The sequence below is a fragment of the Leptosomus discolor genome, chromosome 3, assembly GCF_034619465.1.
Source record: "Leptosomus discolor isolate bLepDis1 chromosome 3, bLepDis1.hap2, whole genome shotgun sequence".
Classification (NCBI taxonomy): Eukaryota; Metazoa; Chordata; class Aves; order Leptosomiformes; family Leptosomidae; genus Leptosomus; species Leptosomus discolor.
This window is the reverse complement of record NC_141393.1, coordinates 26757311-26783788: the sequence shown is the minus strand read 5'-3', so window position 1 is coordinate 26783788 and position 26478 is coordinate 26757311. Positions and strand designations below refer to the sequence as shown.

General features: G+C 52.4%; 2 protein-coding genes across 3 annotated transcripts; one reads left to right on the top strand and one right to left on the bottom strand.

The window, feature by feature from the left end:
• Positions 1-459: 459 nt before the first annotated feature.
• Positions 460-3524, bottom strand: PROX2 (prospero homeobox 2). Its single transcript, XM_086463465.1, has 4 exons — positions 2052-3524; positions 1403-1510; positions 755-949; positions 460-645 (listed from the first exon to the last, which is right to left on the bottom strand). Exons 1-4 carry the CDS (start codon positions 3522-3524, stop codon positions 460-462), a joined length of 1962 nt encoding a protein of 653 aa, XP_086319591.1.
• A 4336-nt stretch (positions 3525-7860) lies between these two features.
• Positions 7861-25451, top strand: DLST (dihydrolipoamide S-succinyltransferase). 2 transcript variants are annotated; one of them, XM_086463639.1, is made up of 15 exons: positions 7861-7929; positions 12531-12564; positions 13918-13966; positions 15014-15069; positions 15433-15507; positions 15900-15955; positions 16614-16725; positions 17179-17340; positions 17617-17702; positions 18380-18477; positions 20323-20453; positions 21024-21097; positions 21959-22042; positions 22571-22738; positions 23244-25451. In XM_086463639.1, exons 1-15 carry the CDS (start codon positions 7861-7863, stop codon positions 23376-23378), a joined length of 1389 nt encoding a protein of 462 aa, XP_086319765.1. In that variant the 3' UTR covers positions 23379-25451. The 2 variants fall into 2 exon arrangements, with proteins under 2 accessions (XP_086319765.1, XP_086319766.1); XM_086463640.1 differs by lacking the exons at positions 7861-7929; positions 12531-12564; positions 13918-13966; positions 15014-15069; positions 21959-22042 and having other exon boundaries at positions 15093-15507.
• Positions 25452-26478: the final 1027 nt, after the last annotated feature.

Genomic DNA, 26478 nt, shown 5'->3' with positions numbered 1-26478 from the left:
CCTGTTGTATCTGGACAGAAACCGAGGTGTGCTGTTGGACTGGGTACATCCACTGGTCTGCTGTGCCAAGAAAACTCTGCCCGCTGCTAGGACCTCTGCCTGCTTTATAAACAAAAAGGCTGTTTGCCCCAATCTGTAGCCCTCCGGAGAGGAGAAGGAAGGCGGATCACCCAGGGTCACAAGGAGAGCTGGGGCAGGGCAATTTCCCAGGCTCCAACCTGATGGCTTCATCTCCATCCCTCCCTTCCGAGGGTCGCCGGCAGGACCCCATCAGTTTTGAGCAGAGGAATAAAACACACAGCATAAAATCCCAGCACCTGAGGCAAGTGATAGACCTCACCCAAGGAACTGTGTTACAGGCCAGAGAGAAAATACTCAGGATAATGGATACTGTACAGAGCATGAGGTGCTTAGCACGTGGTGGCTGCACACAGGACCCAGGGCTGCTTGCCCAGGGACTCAGCTGTGGAGCAGTTCCTGGGAGCAGCCGGCAGCTTTGAACCCTTCTGGGATGTCACTGTCCAGTTTGGAAATTATTTTGTAAATGGGTTTCTTCCAGGAGGGGTCAACATCCTTGCCTGCCCTGACAGCACTGAAGAACTCCCGCAGCGTCAGGCTGGCCACCTCCAGGAAACGCCCTGGCACCTGCGGTGAGACAGGCATCAGCCCATGGCATCACCCAGTCCCCATCTCCCACTCATCCCAGCAAGCCTTATCGCCCTGCCACCCCTGCCCCCCAGCTCCCCCTCCTCACCTCGAAGTCATTCCCCTTGTTATAGTGCATGTTGAGGGTGCGGAAAAGCTCTGAGTCTCGGGAGACTCGGAGGGTGCCAGCGTCCACAACGCCCTCCAGCAGAGCCTGACGGGCAAACTTCTCCACCTGGATGTAGTAAAACTCACGGAAGTTGCTGAACCACTTGATGAGCTGGGAGGTGATGCAGCGGCTGAACTGCCGGGGCGGAGAGAGCCAGAGGACAGGCATTACACCAGCTTCAAGCCTCCCGACCCACGAGCCCCCACAAGCCCAGCCATGCACTGCTGCCCTGGCCCCAAATCCAGTTGTGCCCCAGGGGTACAAGCCAGGACTGAGACATGGAGGTGTCCGCGGTGCCTCTCCCTGCTGAGATTTGGATCCCAGCTGCCCTGCGCTGGGGAGGCACGTTCTTGACATTCTTTATTCCCAAAGCCTTGATTGCACAGAGCAAAGACCTGGCAGCCCAGGTCTGCCATGGCCCTCAGCACCTGCTCCAGGGCAGCGTGTGCTGAAGTGGGTGCCATCTCCTGCCAGTGCAGCAGGGAGACACGAGGGCATCCCCTTCCCCATGGTTCCCCAGTGAGGCAGGTGGGTGCCATGCCACACAGGAGCCCTGCCTGGCACCAGAACCGGGTGCTGCCATTTTACCTGCACGTCGAGGAAGTAGGTCTTCAGCAGAGTAGAGCTGGGGTAGCGGGTGAAGAAAAACATCAGCTTGGCCTTCTTCAGGTGGCTGGGGGTCAGTGCCTCCTGCATCTGCCTTGGGGTCAAGGAAAGCCTGCATGCAGCAGCCTGACCATCTCGGTGCATCCCTGAGCACTGGCCTTGGCACGCACATGCCTGATGCTCACAGTGACCCCTCCCCACAGCCTGCCACCAGCTGGGTGGAGAGGGTTCATCCCTGGCTGGGCAGCCACTGGCTTTCCCCTTTGGCATCCCTAGGGAAGCTGCTGCTCCCCACAGTGCTTCCCAGGCCAGTGGGAAAAGGGATTTCCATGAGACACCTGTTCCTGGCATAGGATGATGGGACCACCAAGATGGCTTAAGAGCAAGCTTGGGAGCTCCTGGCTTCTACCCCCAGCTACACTACAGCATCTAACAAACCCTGTTAGAGGGAGCAGCAGTGCCCCCCCATGGCTCAGGACCCCTTTCCTGCCCACCCCTTTTTAGCCCCCTGTGGAACAGCAGAGACCCTGGCCCTGGGGAAACCAGCAGGGTCTGTCCCAAGCTTTGGCTCTGGAGGACCAGGGGAACACATGCAAGCCCAGGGACCTCTCCAGCTGCCCCCAAAGGATATATGGGTGGAGGCAAAGGGTGCCCCATCCATCGCAGCCTGCAGCTCCCCGCAGCCATCCCTGCCAGCTGGCAGCAGCGCCAGGCTCTCCATGTCGGCAGGGCTCAGGGACAGGGGACACGGCTGCTGCTGTCTCACGACCGATGACCTCAGTTTGATGGTTCCCCAGTGCAAGTCGAGGGGCTCCGGAGGACCCCTCTCCAGAGCAGAGGGGCTCCCGCCAGAGCCGCTGCCCCAGAGGCCATGCTGGCCATAGCCCAGCAGCTGGCCTAGCAGCTGGCTGTCCTGGATGGGGGCAGCCGAGCCCAGTGAATAACCCATGCTGGGTACCTGAGAGGGTTTTCTGACCCCCTTCGAACTGAGGGAGCCAGCAAGAGAGCCTGGGCTTTTCCCCGAAGCTCCTGACCAGGCTTCAGCCTGGGGTGAGCCCTGTGCATTCATGGGAGATGGCTTAGCGAGTGGCTTTCTGCATTTCCCAGCAGCAAAATACTCTCTCCTGGCATCTGGCCCTGGCACTGGTAGGCTGCAGTGCTGCTGCAGGAGGTGGCTGGCTGCCTTCGGCCAGACGGTCTTCAGGACAGAATCCACCACCCGGGACGTCACCCCAGCCAGCTCGTGCTTCAGTGCCTGCGAGAGGACCCTTGCTGCTGAGGGCAGGCCGCTTGTGTCACTTCTGTCCTCATCCTCCTCCAGCCCATGCACCTCCAGGACATTCCTCCAGAGAGGAGCTTTGTGCGGGTCACTGGTGGCAGTGACACCGTCCTTGTTCGATCTGTCTCCAGGCTTTGCAGGCAGTGGGTGCACTTTGTCAGCACCTTCTGGGGTTTGGGCAGCATCCCCAGAGTCACAGACCTGGGAGAACTTCTCCTGAAGCTGCCTCAGCTGCTGCTCTAAAAAGCAGAGCTGCTCCTTCAGCTGCTGACAGCCCTTGGCATGGGGGCTGCCCCCCGTGGAGGCCACTCGCCCAGCCACCCCTGTGCCCTGCTGGGGCACCCTCGGCTTCCTCTTGGTCTCCCGGGGCATCTCACTGCCCCTTTCCCTCTTATGCCCAAAAGCTGCCTCCAGGCTGGTGCCAAATGCCTGAGGGGTTGGTGGGAGGCTCATGCCTTGGATGATACTCTCCACCCTGGCCCGCTTGGCTCGTAGGTGCTGGTCAGAGAGCTGGTCACTGTCGCCAGCACAGAGTGTGGGAGCCGGGTCACAGGTCCTGGGAAAAGCCAGGGCTTGTGCTCCTTCTCCAGGAGATGCATCACACTTGTAGTCCTGAGGCAGGGCCACTGCCTGAGAGGAAGGGAAAAGGATGGTGGGATCCAGGCTCCTGCCAGTCATTGGGTGGCTGAGGAGATGTGATATCAGGGATGCACTGGAGGAAGGCAAGAGAGAGTTGGTCTGGAAACAGGGCTCCGACTTCAGGCCCTGGCCATGCCCTGAAGTGGCATGGTGCCTGTCCTGCTCAGACCCAGTCCTGCCATCCATCGTCTCTTCTTTCTGCCTGCACACCGGAGAGCTGACCCTCAGCTGGCTGGGGATCATTTCCAGTGACAGACTAGCAGGATTCCCAGGTGTTTGATGGTTCAGCCTGCTAGTAGTGCGGAGCTGGAGAAAGAGCAAGAAACATCAGTGGGCAGGATCTCATGCAGCAGCTCTCCATGCACATGGACAGAGATTTTTCTTCCCAGATTTCCAGGCATCCCTGCTCCCCTGCAAAATCTATTTCACCAGGGAATGAACCAGCCAGAAACCTCCAGGAACTGCAAAACCCGTGAGCAAGCTGTTGAGTGTCACATGACAGCAGCAACACCCTGGACGCTGTCACAGCTCCCACCTACCAGCCAGGCATTCATTGTGCCTGGAATACATTTCACATGGTTTAGGTCCTGGATGTCCCCAGCAGCACGGACTTCCCACACTACCAGCTGCACCTGCACCAGAGGCATTTGGGTAAACACCCCTCTGGGCTTGTGGACTCAGGTACAAGGGTGGTGAGCACCAGACGGAGCCCTCTGCCATGCACACCTGGGCAAAGGTGGTTTTGGGTGCTCCTAGGTGCTGGCAGAGCACAGGGACAGCGGCTACATCCCTGGTGAAGGCATTCATGGCATGTAGCAGCTAGGCCAGGGCATGGCTGCTGCGTGCTTCTGCCAGCACCCAGCACCCGCCACCACAGCCCTGAGGGCACACTGGTGGGCGGCAGCACGGGGAGGCCAGGGCAGCACAAACAGGCTGGTGGAAAGGGGCACAGTTAGGGTGAAAGAGTGATGTGACCTGCTGCGAGTGGGACGCACCAGCGTGTTCAGGCTAACACAGCACAGGGCTCCTAAGCGCTTGGCAAAACACTGAATAAAAGGGATGGGGATGGGGCTTACCACGGAAAAGAAAAACTACTGAGCCAGCAGCCCTGGGCTTAAAATTGTCATGCTGACTCCAGGCAGGGATCCACCCCCTCCGCTCGTTTTCTCGCTGGGACAGCTTTGCAAAAGAAGTTGCAAAAGCTCATATCCTGGGCAATTACAGAGTAACCGTCCCTGTGGGATGCTTCTTCCTCATCCACATTAATTAGCAGTAGCTTTGCATCCCTGAAGTAGAACAGTTTATGCCTTTTCCAGATGCCTTTAAAGTGTCTGAGATTTTTTTGGTATTGCCAGAAATGTCTGATCATTTTCAACACTATCAGTCTCCTGTCCCTGTGACTGTCTGCTCCATGGCGAGTCCCCCAGGCTAATGAGCAGTGTGGAAAAGGGTTTCTTCTTGTTTTTTAGCAGGCTGCCTTTCTTCAACAGCCCTGTATTCTGGGCAGGTATCTGGGAGAGCTCTACCTTTTGCAGAGCTCTTGTCTTGACAAACCAAGTATTTTCTGGGTTGTCCCACACCACTTGTTGCTCTCCCTTGTTTTCTCCCCACTCCTCCTGACCATTTAGGGTTTCATTTTTCTAACAGTCTGTCAGGGGGGCATTCAAACTGGTCAGTTTAGCTGTGGCCAGCAGAAGGCCGGGGTGTCGGCAGCTCTCAGCATCACCCCTTGCCCTTGTATAACAAGCTTCACCATCGTTTGCAGCGGCCTCTGAGGCTGCCAGCTGCTTCCAACAAAGCCACACGGCAGCAAACACAATGCCATCAGAGATTTCATCCACCCTTAAGGCTTTCCGCATGCCATGTGCATGAGACAGCCGGCCCTGCTACCCTCACTCGGTTTGTTACAGAAACATCTTCTTTTGGCACTTGGTCACAATTTCTCACCTCCTCTGTGTTCAGCAGCAAGCCTGGGGAGCTTACCTGACCCTGCTGAGGCTTCCCAGCCCCAGAAACCCAGGGTGATAAAACCCTTGTAAGCAGATTGACTCAGAGCTGGCAAGAAGCCCTCCACTTGCATAAGGCTTCCAGCACCACCATCTTTCTGCTGGAGATTTGGAGGGTGGGAGCAGAGTCTGTGGTCCCAGGCCATGCAAGACTGCTGTGGGTGGCCTCGGTTTCCCTCCCGCAGCCTCCCCAGTGCTGCAGGACCAGGAGGTGCTGCCCCAAGCAAACGGCTCCTGCTGATGCAGCCCTTTCCCCGCTGAGTTAGCAGATGTGTGCTTTGGTTCCTACTCTTACTACCAGCCTTCACCAGTATCACCTTCCCAAACGCTAAAAAGCTCCTCTTACCTGAAGAAAAAGACCGAGGAACGAAAATGAAGATGATCAGAAGACAAGGCAAGCGTGTCCTCTCCAAAATGGGAGCCACCCCACATGGGCTCCCCAGGTCTCCTCGGTGGGAGAGCCGTCCGCGGAGCAGCCTGCTGCCCCTCCAGCACTGCAAATCCCCCCGTGAGCCTTCCCTAGCCGCCGCATCCCTCTGCCTTCAGCAAGCAGTCTCCGAGCCGAGCCGCTCGCACCTCTCCGCCCCGCTGCCCTGGGCCCCAGGGGCGCAGGGAGCGCAGCACCCCGAGGGCAGGCGGCCGGAGCACGGTGCGTCCTCCCGCTGCGCTCAGGTCCTTTAAAGAGGGAGTGGGGAGGCCAGAGGCAGCCAACCGGCTGGGAACGACTTCTGAATATGCAGATGGACGTCCAGGAGGTCAGCTCCAGCGTCGGGGTCCAGCCACCTTCCCTGCCACTCGGCCGGCTCTCTCCCAGGCTCATAGCCCCTGGGGTCCGACGGGCAACGGCTGGTGCTGAGCCGCTGGCTGCCCAGGTGGGCAGAGGGCCAGACGAGCAATTTTCCCCCTACAATTTGTCCTGGAAACCCCACCCAGGACCCAGGATGGTGAACCTGTTGGTGACATGACGCAAATACAGCGAGCTAGAGGAAAGCAGTGCCACAGGCAAGGAAGGAGCCGGCCCAGAGCTCCAGGTGCTGCCCAGCTCCGACGGAAAGCACCCAGGCATTTCCAACATCCCCTGCCATGGGGACACACGGGCATTTCGGCTGGCCTGGAGGACGTGACCAGGAAACAGAACACCACAGGAAAAGCAGCAACACTGAGTCCCTTGCTTATTGCAGGGTGCTTTGGAGACACTGCCGCAGCCCCAAGGGCACATGTGGTTGTGAGTCGCTTCGTGCAGGAGCTGTGGGGTGGGTGGACAAAGCCTAGCCAGGCATGCCACTCCTGGGGCTTTGTCTGCTTTGCTTCCATAAACTTGCTGAACATGGCAGCGTTGGGTGTATTCATTTGGTAGGTGGGATGTTGTGGTTAAAAGCAGTTGACACCAGGTGGTCTTAGCCCTCAAAAGATGGGCCACAGGGAAATCCCTGGCAGAGAGCCTTTCTGGCTCAGTTGCCTTTCATTAAAGCAGTCAGCACGTCCTCAAAGCCCCAGAGACTAGCCCCTGTTGATTTTTATTCAACCTCTTTTCTTTGAAAATGATCCTAAAATGTTCATTGTTAATTTTTATTAAGAGACTATTTTGAAGGTTGCAGTTTACCATTCATATATTATTAAGCAATGGCTAAATTAAGGATGTGTGCATAACCTGGACTTGGCTCCTTGAGAGATGCCTGGCTGCCAGACAGGCTTTTATGACTATCCCAAGCTAATTCTCAGATTCTGCAAATGGATGTTTTGGGTTTTCTTTCACCAGTGGTTTGCCACTGGGAAGCAGGCAGAAAACAGACGCTAGCTGGGGGATTCTCAAACGTTTTCAACATAGGGACAACATCTAAGGAATGGGGCTTACTTTGTGGACTCATTTGCCTGTTGGCCATGGTGAGATGACCTCCTTGCCCATTTCTAACCATGCAACATCCCACCGGCTGACCCTTGCAGCCATACCATCCTACGTGAGCGCGACCCCACAATTTGTCAAGGTGCGAGCAGGAAGAGCAGTGGTACAGCTGTCCTGCAGCAATCCAGAGTTGGTTCAATGAAAAGTGTCATGGAACAGCACCTTTGATAATACATAGGCCTGTCTATGTACCAGGAATCGTCGGTAACGTATCTCGTAACGTGAAAGCCCCCGTGTCTGCTTGTGCCGGGGGGGCTGTACGGCACACTACGGCACACGGGCAGGCAGGGCTGCATGAAGGTACAGACAACCAGGACACAAGGCATAGCTGAACCGTCTGCCTGTCCTCACCCCACAGCCCTGTCCCCACGCCTGTCCTCGCCCCACAGCCCCGTCCCCGTCCCCACAGACCTGTCTTAGCTCCCATTCCAATCCCCAGGCCTGAACCAGCTCCCCCCGTCCGCGATGGTGCCACCCCTCTGACCCCTCTCCACCCCCCCCCGTTCCGGAGAGGTTGGTCCGGCCCTGCGCACTTCCGGCTCGCGCCGGGCCTGCTTCCGGTGTCCGCCCTCCGGCTCCTCCCGCCGCCGCCGCTGCCGCCGCCGCCGCCGCGATGCTGCTGCTGTGGCGGTCCCGCTGCCTGGGCCGGGCGCTGGGCCGCTCGCTGCGAACCCTCCGGCAGGTACTGCCCGCTGCGGGCACCGTGCGCGGGGAAAGAGGGCGGCGGTTGGGCGGGCGGGGACGGCGGCGCCAAGGGCACCGGGACGCGTCCCCCCCTTCCCCCCACCCCGCCCGCCCCCTCGCCGCGGGGCACCGCCGGCCCGGGGCGGGGGGGGGGGCAGAGAGGGACGGCGGGGCTCCCTCCCCCGGGAGGGGCCGGCCTGAGCGTGGCGCTGCCCCTTCCCGGGCTCGACGCCCCCGGTGCGTGTGCCGCTACCGCCCTACCACCCCGCCCGGGCCGCGCCCGCCGCACCGGGCAGAGCTGACCGAGGGGAAAAGCTCCCGAAAATCGCCGCTCTCGGGCTCCGCTGTCCTCGCCTGCTGCTGGGCTGAAGCGTTTGGGGGGCCTCTCTGTTGGCTGCCGCGCCCCACGGCCTCCGCCGGCAGAGATCCTCGCCGGCCGCGGTCGACCCGGTGCAGAAACGGCAAATAAAGCGGAATCCGCTTTCTTATTTAATTCCCGTGCCCAGTTTTCAAAGCAGTCGTTGAACCGATGCAAGCGGCAGTAACCTGTGCTGGCGGCAGCTGGGGCTGGCAGAGCCTGACAGCCAGAGCCAGCTGCTTAACGCCGGGGCTCCGCTTGGCCGGCCGGTGTCTGCCGTTTGCTGACTTCTGGCCGCGTCCTCTGTTGAAGTAGCGAACGTGCACAGCCATGTGCACATACACGTATATATGTATGCATATACAGGTGTACAGGTGCGTGCTTACAGGAGGAAAAAGGTCACTCCTCTTCCAGGTGACCAGCTGAAGCCTTAGAACACAAGATTTGGTTTTTAGTGAATGTAGGCGAGCTAGTGTTGACAGCTAATTGTAATGTTGAACGTTTAAGAGTCATGCTTCCTCATAGAGCTATTGGGTGTTAAATGCTTGCCTCTGGGCACTGCAAACATTTGTGTTTATAAATATGTGTGTGTGTATATAACTGCACTGTAAACAATTTATAGTTAACTATATAGTCATATTTTGTTATACATATATGGAGATACAAACTGATTATAGTGTAGTTTAAAATAAACTTATTCAAGTGGCATTTTAATAATAATTAAACTTTGCCAGCTCTTAGTAGTGCTGTGTAATTATACAGAAAGGGGGGAGAGCTAGATGGGGTATTCAAACCTTTTACAAAACTAGTGTGCAGATCAGGAGATTATAGAAGATTATAGCTGAGTACTAGGAAGGGGAGATAATTTTAGTTAACCTGTTAGATGTACTAGAAAAGTTGAGAACTCAAGGTAGTGGTAGTGTTTTGATTTCCATTTGAGTAGGGGTATGGGAAGTCAGTTTTGACGAAGGGGATAATACAGGCATTACGCATGGACAGAAAGAAGTGCCAGAACTTGGCAAACCTCTGATGGGAGAAGGGAGAACTGTAGCCACATACAAAATTCAGAAGTGTAGGGTTGAGTGGGAGAACAGTGCAGTCAGCAAGAAACTGAGGGTAGGGAAGGGTTGGCTGGGTTTTGATGATCTTGTAAAAGAGAAAAAGGTCCTGGATTCATATTTTGAGAAGTCGTCATGAATGCCTATCACTAGCCTGCATCTGAGCGTGTAAGGCTTTGTTGAAGCTGTTCAAGGATGACCTGAAAAAGGATGGTTTGATCAGGAGCTGCATTCAGTGCTTTGAGAATCAAGTCTTTCTGTTTATCCAGGGAAGAGTTCATAAAGAACTTTTTCTTCCCAGTTTGTTCCTCCCCGCATGCTGGAGGAGTTCTCAGCCTGTTGTCTTAGTAACAGTATCCTTTACCAGTCAGCATTGTTATCTCCAGCCCATCTCAGCATCTGCCCTGCCACGCTATATATAATTGTGTTAAAATCCATGAAAGCTGTGCAGTGGGTTTTTTGTATGTAGTAGGGGTTTGCGCTCATCCTTGTCGTTAAAGCATCAGCTGCTTCTCTTTGAAGAAGCCAGGGCTGGAGAACAGATTGCTGCTTTGCCTGTTGTCAGAGCTGCTCAGCACTGGGCTCCTGGTTTGCCTCTGTTGAAATTAACTGTGCCCTCCTGTTCATTTAGTGTCCTGACCTAGGCTGGTCCCTGTTCTCGCTCTCAGAGAAGAAATGTGTAGGAGGTATACAGGCTGTTGCTTTAGCTGATGGATTCCGTAATTTATATTTCAGTGTGTAATGACCTACTGGAAGGTGACGGCTCCTTGAAAGGCGTGGCCTGGGGTGCTGTGTGCCATGGTCAAGTTGACATGATAACAATTATAAAAACAATTCTGAGAAGTCATGTGAAACATGGGGGAAAAATTAATCACCCGGTGCATGAGTCACTAGCTAATTAGACCAAGACTGATTTCTCCAAGTGAAGGCCGTCTCTGTAAAGTGACCCAAAGTGCTAATGCCAGCTAACGAAACCTAAATGTTTCCATTTTCACTGAAGAAGCTCCAAGCTGAGGCAGAGGGCAGATTTAGCCAGGTGATACCAAGAACAGGCGCAATCACAGTGATTCCTTCAGGGAAAAAGGGAATCAGGAACAACCCTGTCAGGCGTCTGTCGGAGCCGCATGTGCATCTCTGACGTGCTGTGGTTGAGGGACGGACACAAGACAGAGGGTGTCCCGGTGTCTTTTATTAGTAGCTCTTTCCTCACGTTAGAGCTCTTTCCCTCATCTTTTAACCTAAAAGACAGAAGGGTAGAGTGATACCAATTTTTTCTTTAATTTTGCAGCAGTTGTGAAGCGCAGGCTTGGCGCCTCTCGTGGAAGAGAGCCGCAGATGTGTTTTCTCACAACAATTTATTTTAGGACAGGCCTTCTAAACTTTTTTTTAACCTTACAGTAAACTGGTCCTGAACAAATAAAATTGTTTTTTTCTGCCTCAGTCTGGGGCAGTACCTCTTTCTTAACAGGTTGTCTGGGATGTTAGGAGTACCTTTACCACTTTTTTTATAAAGCACCCAGGAAAGCATTAAGGGGCAGAGGGGAGCTCAGGTTGCTTGATATTTTATTTGTGATTAACTTCCTGTTGTCTGGGGTGCTACAGAAAGTGGGAAGAATTTGATCAATGCAGGAGCAAACATATGTGCTGCGGATTGTGGCGCTTTAGACGCTCAACCAAGCAGAGATAACTTGAAATTTACCTTACTGATCCCAGTTTAGGGCTAGCTCTACACGGACCAGTTCTTGAGTTAGCAGGGCGCCAGTGCTGCACCAGGATTAAGTGTTGTAGAGCTCACGATGACTCTGCAAAGTCTGCGCGGTGCTCCCTGCTTTCCCTTCCCCAGCCAGGCCTGGGGCAGGGGCTCCAGCAGGCCCTGCCAGAAGCCGGTTTTGCAGGATCGTTGGTCTCTGCAGTGGGCCGGCAAACAGGGTAGCAGCATGGCGCTGTGCTGGAGCTCCTGGGCTCTGCCAGACCCAGGCTGGCATAGCAGCAAGTCAGCCTGGCTGCCTGCATCCTCGGCACAGGTAGCAGTAACCCTGTTGAACTGCCCATCGATCGTTGAGTTGACCGTGCGTTAACATCTGAGAAGCCAGATCCATCAATAAGTTTGAGTAAAGTGCCAAGGGGCTGATTCCACATCTATAAATCTTTTGACGGTATGAAGTGTTCACTGAATATATTTTTGTATGCCACAGCACTCGGTCCTGTAGACAGTGTGACAAGCTTAAGTATCTCTTTGGTCCTTGATGTCTATGTTGTCTTACCCCACACAGCTCCACAAATTATTTTTATGTTTAAGATCAGTTATATCCTACCTGCTTGCTCTGGTGAAGCTGAAATCAGGGCTTATACGCAAACTTCCCTTCAGACACTAAAAATGTGAATGAAATCTAATGTTTAGCTCTTACCTTAGCTGCTGGGTTAGGGTGGTTAGGGTGCTTTGAGCTGTTGAGTAGCTGTTGTTCCAGACCAGTCACCTGCATTTTAGTGATGTTTACTGTGGTATTTCCCTACAGCTTTTAAAGAGTTCTTAGGTTCTCCAGATCTGCAGGTTCAATGCTAGAGAAATGTGTAGTAACAATAGGGAAAGTAACTGGAATATCTTGAGGAATGTTACGCTGAGCAGTCAATGATTACACGGGTCTGAAGCGAAACGTCACCAGAAGGTGGAATTCCTGGCTTACTGAAGGCAGTAGAAGTTTTGCCATCAAGGGAACTCTGTAGCCTTAAAACAAACAAACAAACAAAAAACCCCGAATGCTGCATTCGTGACTGTAGGAGTAAAGATCATGGGATGTTTTTTCATCATAGCCAGTAGCTACCCTTGACCTTCTCATTCATAGCAAATTTTAGTGAATGATTCTTTAGAAATCTGGTCCTTCTTAAAGAGGACAGTGTGCATGAAAAGGGCAAAACAGCTGGAGCCACAACTGAAAACCAAGTGCATCAGGTTTAACATCACACCACAGGAAAGCATTCTGGAAGGAGACAGAACAGAGAGAAGGGTGTAGATGCTCTCACCATGTCCCGCTCTTGCACACCATGGGAAAGTAGCATGCCCGCAGTCTGGAGCATGAGAATGGTGGGTCCTGTCTCTGATGCAAGTCTCGTGGGAAAACCAAAGTCCTCCTGGGCTTGGGTCCATCTTTTTCCAATACTGATAGTTCCTTTTCTCTCTGACAGGGGAACTGTACTCTGGCAAGATGCTCTCTGTCTGGTGAGTCTTACACTTTTATTTCATTTCAAACTACCTAGACAGAACAGAGCTGATGATGGAAATTAGTAATAGATTTGATTGGGATTTATTTCTGTCAGTCATGTAATGAAGAAACAGTTGGTGAAATCGGCTGTGTTTCCATGTGAGTGCCTCCCTTGCCTGATGCTGCCCGATCAGTTTGGCTCTGCTGAAGATTTCACAGCAGCAGCACAGTGTGTTTCAAGCATTGCAGCGCTCGAAGCACATGCTGTTGCAGAGCCTAGCTCTCTAATAAACTTCTTTGAAAGTGATGGGTGGATGTTAAGTGTCTTGTCAAATCTAGTGTGCCTGTGAACTCCTTCAGTGCTTAAACTGGATTTTCTCAGAGCTCTGTTTTTTCTAGGTGTACTGTGTTTGTATAGCATTACATCACTCACTTCTGATTCCACTTTGAGAAACTAGTTAAATCTGCTTACCTTTTCTGCTTTCTAGAGTTCCAGTGTCAGCTCTGTAGTAGGGGATGGTGTCAAAATTGTATAGCTTTTTTTAAAAATCCTGTGGGGAAATGGTTCTTCCTTGTGGAATTGTGTAATTGAGATAATTATGCTCTCAGTTGTTATGCTGACTCTCTTTAAGATCAGTCTGGAAAACTGCCCAGTGCCCTGAAAGAGACAAAGGACAGGAGTTCAGTTTGTGATTAAAAACTGCAGTGTCAGGGCATGTGAGCAGTGTGGGAAGGGGACAGTGGGTCATATGAAACTGAGAAGTTATGCAAATACCCTGCTGTGAGTTTTGGAAGAGAAGTGTTCTTGGGACAGGGGGTGAACACAGAGGAGGGACGATGGTGGCTTGCTACTCTGCCCTGCACCCTGTTTTCATTCTTTTTTTCCTCCTTACCTGCCCATGCGACTGAGAGGCTTCCTCTCCCTTCCCTTCCTGGGGGTGCCTCTTAGGGGACTGATGCCTTGCTTCTATTAGGAACCCCTTTGTATTGGTGAGGATAACTCAGCAGCAACTGAGGTTTAGCAGTCCTGGAGTTGTCCCTCATAGCTGTTTCCTGGTTTCATTCTGACTGGGGTGGCTGCTGCTTTGTTTGCCCTTTTCAAAGTTATCCTTATGAGCTTTGAGGTCAAGATACAACTGTTTTTCCGATCTCCGTAAATCTAGATGAAGACAAGACCGCTGTTCTTGGGGAAGCTCTGGGCAGGTTTGATGGCACTGGGGTGCCTCTATATGGCTGTATTCCTCACTTAGTCCCAAGCTTCTTTCAGGGTGGACAGTGGTGTCCTCTGCACTCTTTTTACCTGACAGGGACACTTGAGGGCTGGATGGCTGGATAACGTTCCTGTGGGGTAATACCGTTCTCATTCACAGGTGTGGCTGGGAGCCAGGGACTGGCTTACACGAACAGCAGGAAGCTTGTGTAAGTATCCCCAGGAAAGCTGAGATGTGGAGAGGCTGGGATTGCTCTAGCCTGAATAAGATTTGGCAGCTCGGAGTCAGAATACGATTGGCTGTCATAAAATCTCTGTGCACATCAGAGAAGTGTGGAACTAGCCCTGACAAAATCTAGGTTTTGCAGGTCGGGAACTGTAGCGTGCTTAAATAAAATAGGCTTTGTTTGGAACCAGGTACCAAGGCAAGGAAGGGACAGGAATGAGGAGACTGGTAGTAAATGGATCTCTACCCTTTGAATATCTGACTAGAAGTCTTGTTTGCTGTGTGGTGGCCTCCTGGTAGGATTTCTGTCAGGAGAAGTTGGGTGGTTCAGGGAGCTGTCGTTCATACAGCAAGGTTTGCATTGCTGAGGTGGTCTTGTAAAAATGTATTTGGGGAAGTAACCTTAAGAGCGCATCCATAAAAGCCTGAAATGCTGGTCTGTTTGCCTGTGTTAGAGGAAATGCTAAAGCACATATGCATCAAGTTTCCAAATGTGGTGTCAGTAGGTAGAAAAAGCATCCTTTGGAATGCTTGGGATTGCCAGCTCCCTGTGAAGGGACATGGTGGAGAGAAATAGCTGTCTCTTGGACGTGTTGCCATAGGCAATTTTTGGTGCTTTCTCTTTTTTTTGGAGCAATCTGGCAGCTTCTGTAGAGATGACAGTCCTGATCTGGAGGTAAAAAATGTTTACTGCGCTAGTCTTGGGTGTAGGGTGGGCTGGCTAAGTCAGCCTTTTTTCAGTATTTAAACCACAGGGGTCCTGCTCGGTTGTCTCCCTGAATTAAAATTCCATAAATGTCAGTTCTCACTGGGTTTCTGAGAGCACTAGTGATGGTAAGCTGTAATGTTTCCTTTCTTAGTGAGATTGTTGCAGCTTGAACAGTAAGTAGGAGTCCCTTCAACAAATACAACAGAACAGCTGAGGAGCCTTTCAGATCGGTTAAGCAAATGTAATTCTGTACTTGAGCTTGGTGCTGGCAGCCTGCAGAGAAATGTACTTCTGTGTTCATATCTTTCTCTCTTTCTGCAGAGTAAATAGCTCCAGTGTCTTCACTGTCCGTTACTTCAGAACCACTGCAGTACATAGTAAGTAGAAAGTCAGGAGTCAGAGGGATGGCTCTTGTGCTACCTCTTGCTGTCCCGACAACAGCTGAAGCTCCCTCTTCCGTCCTTGGACTCGGTCCACTGCTGTTCTGCCTCTGATGGAAGGCTGAGGGTTTGTGTCCCAGGGCCCTAAAAATTTTGTCTGGCATTCCTGTCACAATGTGACTTTCAATCAGTTGGAAATTTCTCTTGAGATTAAATGTTAATCAGTGTTGCAGCAAGCAGAAAGCCAACATATGATGTCTGTTGACCTACTCCCTCTGGTAGAGTCCTGATGACAAGAATGAAGCAATGCCATAAGTTTTGAGCTCTGAATGCGTTCAAGTCTGTCTGTCTCTCTCACAGGGGATGACGTGGTTACAGTGAACACACCAGCCTTTGCAGAGTCAGTCACAGAAGGAGATGTCAGGTGGGAGAAAGGTAAGCAATTGCCTCTTCCCTGAAATTCTCAGCACCATTGCTGCTCCACTGGACAACTCAGGGATGGATTATAGTTCACTGGCTGACAGCCTGCTCTCTGCCTTTCAGTCTGTGACAAATCAGACAGTTAATTGCAGTTCTAAGGGGTAAGGATTGCAGTTACTGCCTGGGCACCTCTCTGTCATGGGTGGTGTTGGGTGAAGGGTGATGTCTAAATTGGAATCAGACTCTGGCTGTGCAGTAGATTGTTTGTTTGAGCTAGACTTTTCTTTAGAAGTTGTGGAGAACTGGGGTGAGAAAATTCTGGGTTAGTGGGAGAGACTGCTGTGGGTTAAGAGGGGAGGCCGGAGCACACCTCCCTCCTCACAGTGGTCTTCATATCTGTCATTCAGCTGTTGGAGACACAGTGGCGGAAGATGAAGTGGTGTGTGAGATTGAAACGGACAAGGTAGGAGTTTTCTGGACCAAAACTTTTTCTAGTTCTGTAGCAGGTACCCTGTATGGCACCTCTCCCACTAATTGCTCCTAGAGCCTGAACGTCCTGCCTGTGTCTCCTGCTCTCTTCATGGAGAAAAGCTTTTCTCATCTTGTATGGAAGAAAGCTGGCTGTGCCTTAAGTGAGAATTCTTTGATAACTCTTCCTCATACATTTGATTAAGCATCAGTGGTGCTGATGTTTGTTGGACCTGCAATTGCACTCGTTCCAATTTTGATGCTCTAAGCTTTAAAACCTGTTTGTGTTTAAAATTCAGACTTTAAGTTTACTCACTCCTTGAAGGACTCTTAAGCTTTGAAGTTCTTGCTAAAACTCCCTGCCAAGTTCTGCTTCCGGTGTTGTCAGGAAGATGCTGGCAGTGGGTCAACTTTTGATTATACCCTGGAGCAGGAAGATATGGCTATATATTACACTGCCAGCATCTCCTAAAACTTCTAAGTATTGGCACAGAATCCTGGTGGAGGGTGTGAAAACTGGTGCAAATGGCGCAAGACAGAGCCGCTGTCTGTGCCAAATTACAATGTGTATCTGCACATATTGGCATCTTCTCTTGGGCACTTGTTCTCTATCCAATGTTTGGGGGGAATTTCACTGATTTTCCTTTTTACAGACATCAGTGCAAGTTCCAGCCCCAGCAGCTGGTGTGATTGAAGCCCTTCTGGTACCCGACGGTGGCAAAGTGGAAGGGGGGACACCTCTGTTCAAACTCAGGAAAACTGGAGGTGAGTCAGGCATGTATAACTTGCACAGGCCTTCCTGTTTCCACCAATCTTTTTCTGAAGACGGACACAATGCCTTCAGAGGGATCCTGAGAGAGCTTAAATGTTTCCTTCATGTGCCTCTTTAGCTAGAAGGAAATAATTCTATTCTGTTGTCCATTAGGAATTGTAGTCCTTCTGAGGGGGAAACTTTCCTTTTGCTCCCTCTGAAGGAGACTGCAGCTCTAAGATAAAATTAGTTGAGAATTCCCCTGATAACTCCCTTCTCCACCCTTTTCTCTTTAGCATCCAATCTCCTGCACAGTGTTGATGAGTAAAACACTTTCACCATGGGATCCTCTTGTGGTGGCTGCTATCAGTTCAGTAGGGCTGAGAACATTCTCCAGAGGGTTGAGTTTTTTTATCAGGTTGGTTGGACCCAGAGATTGTTTCCCTTGGTTCTTCCTTGTCTTTTAGCTGCTCCTGCCAAGGCCAAACCAGCAGCAGCCCCTCCTCCTCCTCCTCCTGTGGCCCCTGAACCTGTAGCTGCAGCTGCTCCTCCCCCTGCTGCAGCACCAATTCCCACTACAATGCCGCCAGTGCCACCTGTGTCAGCTCAGCCCATCGACAGCAAACCAGGTGAGGAAACAGCCATTTTCTCCTATTTTCAAGATTTTTGTCCTTGGGGAGACTGTAAGGTTAAAGGTGGCAAACAGTCTGGCATTGATAGTGGAGCCTCCCCGTGTTATTGCCCTGCGTGCTGCAGACTGGAGAGCTCAGCTATGCCTGAAACCTGCCCAGCCCAATTCAGGGCTGCTTCTGGGCTGTGTTTCTTGATCAAATGGGCTTTTTACCCCAGGGCATTGCGATCAGGCCCTGGCTTCCCTTTTTGACTGATGTGTTCTTTGCCCTCAGTGTCTGCGGTGAAGCCGGCTGCAGCCCCAGCGGCAGCCCCTCCCGGGGAGGCAGTGCCCAGCAAAGGTGCCAGAACAGAGCATAGGGTAAGCTGTTGGGAATAGGGGCCTTCTGGGTGACAATCTGTTCTGTATAAGCCTTGAGCTTTCAGGATGTGTCCGTACCTACCTGTTCACGCCTAGCTCAGTGGGGCTGTGACAGGTGGGGAAATTCTCTACGTGAGGGCACCACTTAAGGGCGAGGTGGAGGAAGAGCCATGTCTGATCTGGCACAGGTCTTTTCTAGGCAAAAGTCTTGTCTTGAGTTCTGCTCACTGAGCTCAGAAGGCTCAGTGTGATCTGCTTGGTCTGTCCACAAGCCCTCAGCAAAGATCTGAGGCTGCTGCAGCTGCTTCCTGCGTTCTTAAGAGAACACAGTTGAGCAGCCTGCTTTCTTAGCAGTCTTCCTCTTCTCGCCTTAGCCTTGTGCTGGAGACCTACCTATGCTTGCAGGTCCTGAGGAACACATAGGTTGGAAGTAGTTATACTGTGATGTGTTTCAGCGCTGCTTTTCAAGTGAAATGTGTGTTGAGCTGGGCAGCTCCATAGTGGAATGAGCTCCTCAGCCTGTTGCTCCTCAGGGAGACCTGGAGTGAAAACCTTGGCCCTAGGCATCTGTTACTAATCAACCAGATGGCAAGAAAAGGGCCTTTTGAGTTTCTTGTGCGTTTTACCCCTTGGATGAGCCTGAGGCAGCTTCTGCTAATATCTTTTTTAATTTTCAGGTGAAAATGAATAGGATGCGTCAGCGTATTGCTCAGCGGCTGAAGGAGGCTCAGAATACTTGTGCCATGCTGACCACTTTCAATGAGATCGATATGAGGTGAGGAGCAGACTTCTTTTTCCCTTTACGAGTAGAAATAGATGCAGGCAGTCATCTTCAAATAGCAGTCAAGACCTTGCGATTCTCTTCGGAGAGATTTGCAATGTGTATTTTGGGACCTCTTTCTTAAGTGTGTACCACCGTCTGCCTGCGCAGCTTCATCAGGACCATGTTGGTGTGGCGGTGTGAGGGGTCCGTAGCTTCCTAATGGCCAGTTGTTCCTCAGGAGTCATCTGCTGCTTGTAAAAGGGGCAGTCTGGTTCCTCATCTGTGTGGTTCTTGGTTGAGGACTGGTAGGTGTTGAGCAGAAGACCAGGAGTGACTAGTGTCACTTTTATAGTGGCTCTTAGAAGACAGCAAGGTGTAGCATCTGCTTTCTGCCACCCCACCAGGTTACTGCTTTTGGAGGTGGGCAGATTTAGCTTCCAATGAGGTGGTTCCCCAGGGCTCATCAGCCTTTCAGGTGAGCATTACATAGGTCTGAGGCCTTTGCGGTTGGATGGTGCAGCTTTCCAGAGACAGGCTAGCATCCTTCCCCATCCCCTCCGAGCAGGTGGGGGTCTCCTGACTCAAGTGCTTGCACGGACTGAACCCACTAATGGCTTTGGAGGGTGAGCAGCTTATGTTACAGTGCATTAAGGGGAAATTGTGCCCAAATCAAATTGCTTTGTGAAATCCTATTCTGCTCCTTAAGACAAAACATGTAAATATTTGTGTCTCAGAACAATAAGGTTGGCAAAATAGTCTTGATTGGAGGGGAAGTGCTGCAGCTTTATCTCCTCTCAGAGGCTCATTGAGGTGTCGCTTTACGCTGGTCTCGGGCTCTCATTGCATCTGGTAATCTGGTTTGAATTGATTGCTGTGAGGTTGACTGGTGAGGACCTGTGCCTGGGCCTCCTGCTTCCCGTGGGGGTCAGCGTCTGAAAGGAGGAAGCCATAATGAGCCAGTCTTGTAGCAAGCCTCGTCCTCATTGCTGCAGTCCTTGTGTCTTGGGAGGCACTAATGTCTTTGGGCAGTAATCCTAGCCCTAAACAAGGTTAGGTGCAGGAAAACAAACACTCTAAACTGTGGAGACCCCTGCCCCTTGCTGAAACTGTCTCTTCAAAGACTCAAGGTCTCTGGAGGGGGGAGGGATGGACCATCCAATTCCACAGCATCTGGTATTAGCCTGGAATAGGCAGCGCTGGTAGCCACAGCTTGGTTGACTTTTTGTAAATGACCTCGGTTCTGATAAATAGAAGCAGTGGGGAAACATGATTAGTCTGTTTGAGAGCTGTGGGTGGGCTGGCACCCACTACCATAGCATCTGGGAAGATGTCTTTCATATTCACTCAACTCCCATAGCTGGAGAGTTAGGTACGGAGGGGTTGTCGTGCTGGCTGGCACCAGACTTGCAGAATGACTGAAGTCTTTCTCTCGATCACCACGTGCATCTTTTCTGCTCTTGGCGTTTCCTGTTTCGTCACCCTTCCGGGGTTGGCCCAGCCACACCTGCAGTTGCTGTCTGTGGTGCCCTACTGATACCAGCACTGGTGTCTCCAGAGAACTGGTGGCAACGTCGGGCCTGAACAGGAAGTATGCTGTGCCCCATCTTGCTTTTGGTTAACCCTGTCCTGATGAGTTTGTAGTCCAGGACCAGTTCCTGTTAGATCCCTTGGTGGGGGCCTTAGAGCTGCCTTCCGCACCCTTCACCTATGACTCTTGAAGGATTTTTCAGCTGCCTTGGGGTTTGCCGGTTGGTGGTGAAGGTTTGCAGTCCTTGGGGCTGGCACTGAAATCTATTACACAGCAAGGGAATGGTGTTTTGGACTCCCTGCTGACAAGCGTTATCATGTGTTTTACAGCAACATCCGGGAGATGAGAGCTGTACACAAGGATCCCTTCCTGAAAAAGCACAACCTGAAGCTAGGTTTCATGTCAGCTTTTGTGAAAGCTTCAGCTTTTGCTCTGCAGGACCAGCCTGTTGTGAATGCAGGTGAGTGGTGACCCTTGCTGGCGAGTTGCATGTCTCGCCAGTGAACGTGGCAGAGTGGGAGAAAGCAGGTGGCCAAGTCCACAGCAAGGCTAATAGCTTGGACAAGGAAGTCAAATACACAGGAAAACCAGGCCGTGTCCTGTGTGCTGCAGCCGATTTTGCTAATGCCACTTACATCGGTAGAGGACAGCTTGCCGAGAGGGGCTCTGTTGGGAAGCAGTTGCCAGGAGGGTGGTGGGGCCGGGCACACGCAGCCCACAGAGGGCAGAGCCTGCTGGTTGGTGTAGAGGCAGCTGCTGTAGGTTCAGTGCAGATCCTGGGCGGTGTCAGAGGTGCTTGCTCAAACCCTGGAGAAGAGAATAACCAAGGGGGATGTCTTAAAAGGGACTGACCTAGCTGGACTGTATTTCTATCCTGATGCTTCTCCCACAGGTGCAGTGAGTGCTCATTCTTCCTTGGAGTTATGTTTAAGCTAGAGAGGAGCGAGTCGTTAGGATTTTGTGGCTACTACTGGCCTACGCCTTTGATCTTGGGTACTGCATGTGTAACACAGCTTTTTTCTCCTTCTAGTGATTGATGACACGACCAAAGAGATTGTGTACAGGGACTATGTGGACATCAGTGTCGCTGTAGCAACTCCCCGGGTAGGTACCTTGGATGCTTTGGCCATGCTTCCTGCAGCCTTGGGTCTGGGGTGGTCGTATACTTTGAGCCAACTCAGCTTTGAGCTCCACTGCAGCAGAAACTTACTGGTGAGACTGGTCTTCCAAATGAGACATCTGATACATTGTGGGCTGCTGAGATGGGGTTTGGGAGAAGATGGAGGACCAAGAATATTCTGCCACTGTAATAGGACATGTAGTAACAAGGTCAATATAGATCTTGATGGTTAATGAGTAGGGACCAGTTAGGGAAAGCCTTTTTTTTGTGGACCCGTGAGGATATGGCATAGGCAGTAAAAGCTGTCCTTTGGCTATCCCTGCTGTGCTTTTCCACCGTTTCTGTGAATGACATTGGTGGTTCAAAGAGATGTTCCTGTCCAGGGAGAGTATGGGATGGAGATGTAGATGTTGAGTTAGTTGGTTCTGTTGGAAGGCAGAGTTTTGGTCAGGACTGAAGCTCTGTCACTGCTCCCAAAGTCTAGGGGAGGCCCAGCATAAAGGGACTCCACTCTTCCTGTGGAGAAAGAGGTGGCAGCTGAACTCTGCTCAGTGCCTCGCCTGCTTTTATGGACGTGGAGCTGGATCCAAATAGACCTGGTTTATTTTACGAGACAGGCTTACAAAGGTAAAGGTGATGTCTCATTTACGGTGTCGGCCCTTGGTGCCTGTCCTGCCAGGTTTCCCGGCAGGCTGCCAGGGTGCAAGGCAGCTCTGCCAACCACCTGCTGTGTGCTGAGGAGGAGGCAAGAACTGTGCTGGGCTGATGCCAGGCTTCTGCCCCATGACAGTTATCTGTGTGTTGCTGCGGTGAATTTGCTGATCGTGCGCTTTGCTTCTCCCTAGGGTCTTGTGGTCCCTGTCGTTAGGAATGTAGAAAACATGAACTTTGCTGACATAGAGCGTGCTATCTACGAGTTAGGGGAGAAGGTAAGGGAAGTTGGAGGTTTTTCTGAAAAGGGTTGGGAGGAGTGGGAAGAATTGGCGGTGCTGGATAGGCATGAATTGATTCAGTCCCTCTGTGTCGTCATCTCTGACCTCTAACACACTGAGTCGTGCTGTGGGGAGTGATCCAGTTACATCTGTAGCTGTGCCCGTGCCTTACAGGACAGACCTATCTACTTGTTGCCCTTCCAGAAGACCACAAACTATGCATTAGTGACATGGTGTGTCTTCAGAGGCCGAGGCTGAACTGCCCTGGGGTAGAATTCCCTGTGTCTGTCTCCTGCAAAAGCAGGAGTTGGAAGAAAAGGCAAGAAAATCCTTCCCCAAAGCCAGTAAATGTTCAGGTCTAAAGACAGGATGCATTTCAAGTAATTCATGCTGGTTTTCAGCTGAACAGATCAATAAGAAGCTCTTGCAATCAGCATTTATTCCTGGAGAGAGTGAACGTCCAAACCCTTGTTCTTTGCCTTCTGTGATCTGTGTGGCTTTCTAAGCCCTTACTTTTTCTTCCAGGCACGGAAGAATGAATTGGCCATTGAAGACATGGATGGTGGCACTTTCACAATCAGCAACGGAGGGGTATTTGGGTCACTCTTTGGAACACCTATCATTAACCCACCCCAGTCTGCCATCTTAGGCATGCATGCCATCGTCGACAGGCCTGTGGCTGTGGGAGGCAAGGTAGGTGGAGCTGCATGGGAGGTTTCGGTGAACTGAGGGAGGGCTCAGCGGGATGAGGACCATAGCCCATAAGCTTTTTCTAGGGGGTTGGTGTCAACTTCTGAAAGGCTTTAGTGTGAAGGAGGAGACTAATGGGTGTGGGGCAGCTCTGCTGGCACTGGTACTTGCCTGAGGTGTGCAGGGGGGGCCTTGTCCTGTCCATGAAGGGTAGAACTGGATAATCTGCTTAGGTGTGAGGAAGAGGAGGAGGCTGTAGCCTTTGTGATAGAGAACAGCTCCAGAAAGAGACCAAGCCTTACGTGGTGTGGACATAGCCTGGGTGACAATCAGTGCCTGGGTGAGTGAGGGAGGGGGTAGGTAATCCCACTAGGCAGGAGACATCCAGGAGGGCCCGAGCCATGGATTCAGGACAGGAAAAAGCCACGTCTTCCCCGAATTTGCAGGAGGGCATCATGCAGGCAGTAGGGCTGAGCTCACTAATGCCTGTCTTGCTCCTCCCCTTCAGATCGAGGTGCGGCCCATGATGTATGTGGCACTGACGTACGATCACCGGCTGATTGACGGCAGAGAGGCTGTGACTTTCCTGCGCAAGATCAAGGCAGCGGTGGAGGATCCCCGCGTGCTGCTGCTCGACCTGTAGAGCAGCCGCACCCCCACACAACCCACCCAGGGCAGGGCCGCAGCACCAGCAGGGGCAATGCAGGGCATTCAGGAACTGGCAGGGGTCATTCCAGTCTCCCTCCCTCCGCTGTGATCCGAGCTGTCCCAGAGGGAATTGTGGGGATAGCTCCTACCTCCTTTCCTACTCTGTTTAACGAAGGTTCAGTTTCTCACGAGGGTTGCTGTGCAGTGGGCCAGCCACTGAATGACACTGCCTTTCCAGAGCTGTCTGTTATGGCGTCCTCTCCCTCACAGCACAAAACTCTCACCTCTGTCTTGTCCTATACCACTGGAAACTGCTTGCTGCTGCTGTGCTAGGGTACCCTTCCCTGCCGCTCCAAGGCAGGTTCAGCTTTATTTCCTAGCACTGAGGTTCCTGGGAGGGAGAGGAGAGGAAAGGCTGCTGTTCTGTCCCTGTTCTGCTTGAAAATATTTCACACTCACTGCCTTGCCAAGGGCAGCCTGGTGACCCCCAGGCTGCTTGCAGCAGAGGTTTTGATCGGAGCAGGGATTGAGGTAGGTGTCACGCCTCTGTCAGTGCCCTCGTTACACTCCCTCCGCAGACAGGAACGCAGCAGTGGCAGCTCCCTCCCCTGCTTGCCCTTGGAGATTGTCTCTCTCCAGCCTGGTCACTGTGGCATGAATGTTCATGTCCGGGTGGGCAGAGCCCGTGACCTCCGTGGAGGTGGCGCTGCTCCTGCGGGGGACAACCATTTCGCCATTACATGCCCAACACGGGGGGTAAGAACCAGCCCCCAGCAGCCGTCCTTGAGTCACAGCTCAGTGATGGTGGATCCAACTGCTGGCTTCCTGCGTGCGGGGGCTTGGCCTGCTACCAGCAGAGAGACAGCTGGGGAGGGCCAGGTCTGACTGTAATGTATATCCCAGCCCAGGGCTGCTGGTTTTGGGGGGAGGGGGGCAGTCCTTAATCTGATAGCGCGCACACGTATTGGGGAGTGAGGGGGTTGCTAGTGCCTGCAGAGTCTATTACTCTTACCCTCTACACAGAACTTGTAACTACAATATTTAACACAGCGGATTTTAAATGAAATAAAACTGGGCAACAACTGCGAGGTGGGGTGTGTTTGAGGGGGGAAGCAGCTGCTCCTGGGCCAGGACTCGGGCATCAGCAGCATCACTAGTGTAGTGTAAGAAGCCTGTTATCTGGTGGCGAGAGGAAAGAGCATGGGAGCTGGCGGTGCTAAATTGAGGCTTCTCTGGCTGTGAGCTCTACTGTCCTCAAACCCTCTTTGGCACAGAGTTGGCTCTTCCCAGCAAAGATGAGGTTTTCAGGCTAGAAATGGTCCTTTTCTTGGTCTGTCAACAGAACTGTTACAGGCAGTGAGGAAATCCCAGTGTTTGCCAGATGGCATGATGGCCAAGAGGGAGACCTGGCACAGGCTCTTAAAGTACGGGTGTGGAGCCAGGTTGGTTTTTCCCTGCTACAACAGGGGAGAGTTGTAAATCATGCAAGTGGGGAAAAAGGCTGTTGAGAGTTGCAGAGGCAGGAAGGAGGCAAGATGAAAGAACTGTAAGGCAAAAGCTGTCTGTGGTGCTGAGATCATTTCCCCAAGGAGCAATATGAAATCGTTCCTGGATCCTGGCAGGGTTTTTCCAGCTCTGACAACTTCAGAGAATGCTTTGCCCTTCCCAGCTACGAGTGAAGAAGGCAGCCTCTTTTAAAAGAAAATGATTGCACTCACAGCTGGCACGCTGACGGAAGGGAGAGCAGTTCCTAGTACCTGTTCTTACAGCTTCCTGGTGGCTATGGACAAACTGTTGCACGGAGTTGCCTTTCCTCTGACTGTCCCTGGTTGAGATAGGTTAGGAGGAGAGGAAAAACCCTTTCCCTGTGCTGTAAAGGAAGGACAAAGAGTCTGGCGACTCTTGCGCAAATAAATAGAGTGGAAGAGAAGGTTCTGATTAACAAACTGCTGCTAGCATCCAGCCCTCCGTGGTGGGTCAGGGTACAGAGGGACCACCTTGACTTTGTACATGAGCCTGGGGCAGGGCAATGCCTGTATTCTGTCTGGAGCTGCAATAAATGAGGCCTTTGAACTACCCAGGGAGTGAATGGACAGTCAAGCTCTTAAAATGATGCAGCCTAGCAAACTGCTTTCATCTGCCCTGTTGGGGCTTGCAGTAGGAGGGTCGTGCAGTTGCTGTGCTTGGAGCTTCCTGTTTCTGACCCTCCTGGGTGGCACCCCGGGCACTGTGTTGCAAGAAGCCATGCTGTGGCTTTGGCCACAGGGTCGGTCCTGCCGAACCTCCCCAGAATTGCAGGACTAGAAGGCTGGTGGCCGAGGGTGCGAGCCTGCTGCTGGAGGGTTCAGCCAGCGCAGGCTGCCCTAGAGAGGAAAAGCCTCAGGCTTAGCTGCTCCTGCTGTGGCTTTAGTGCTCAGCTCCCTCGTTTGTCCTCTTGCTTCTGCACAGCCTTTCAGGTGTCCCCTCCCTTCGCTGGGGTAGGACATGAGTTTCTCCTGGGCTCTGCCTCCCTCTGGTGGACAAGAGCTCCTGCTGCTGCCCGAGAGCCAGGCTGAGTCAGCAAGGAGCAGGGTGTTACTGCTGGTGGCAAGCAGGAGCTGGAACCAGCTAGCCACAGAAAAGTTTCACTGGTGCCAGTAATGCCTTACTATCGGGGATGGGTGGGCAATGGGAGGGAGTTCTGGGAGATGGGGGACAAGTCTACACCACTGCCATTGCCAGCTCATCCTTGAGCCTATGGCTTCAACTTGCACAAACGAGCACAGCATCCTCTGCTTTGGGGTGTTAGCAGATGCCTGCTCTCCATGCTGCTTTTCCTTTCATCCCCGTTTGTATTTACTCTTATCCTCCCTCCACCTGTGCTGGCTCTGAGTTCATCCCTTTAACCCCTCGCTGTTTGGGCTACCAGGGGTGACTGTGCTCAAAGCACAGCCACAAGGGCAGCGGGGCTGCTGTCCTGACAGCAACGGAGCACCCAGGCAGAGGCGGCCGGAGCCAGAGCAGGTCACGACCACAAAAGCCCAGGCCGGCAGAAAGCACAGGCGCTCGGTGCATGTTCCCAACCCGGAGCTGCAGGCGCAGGGCCGCGTGGACCT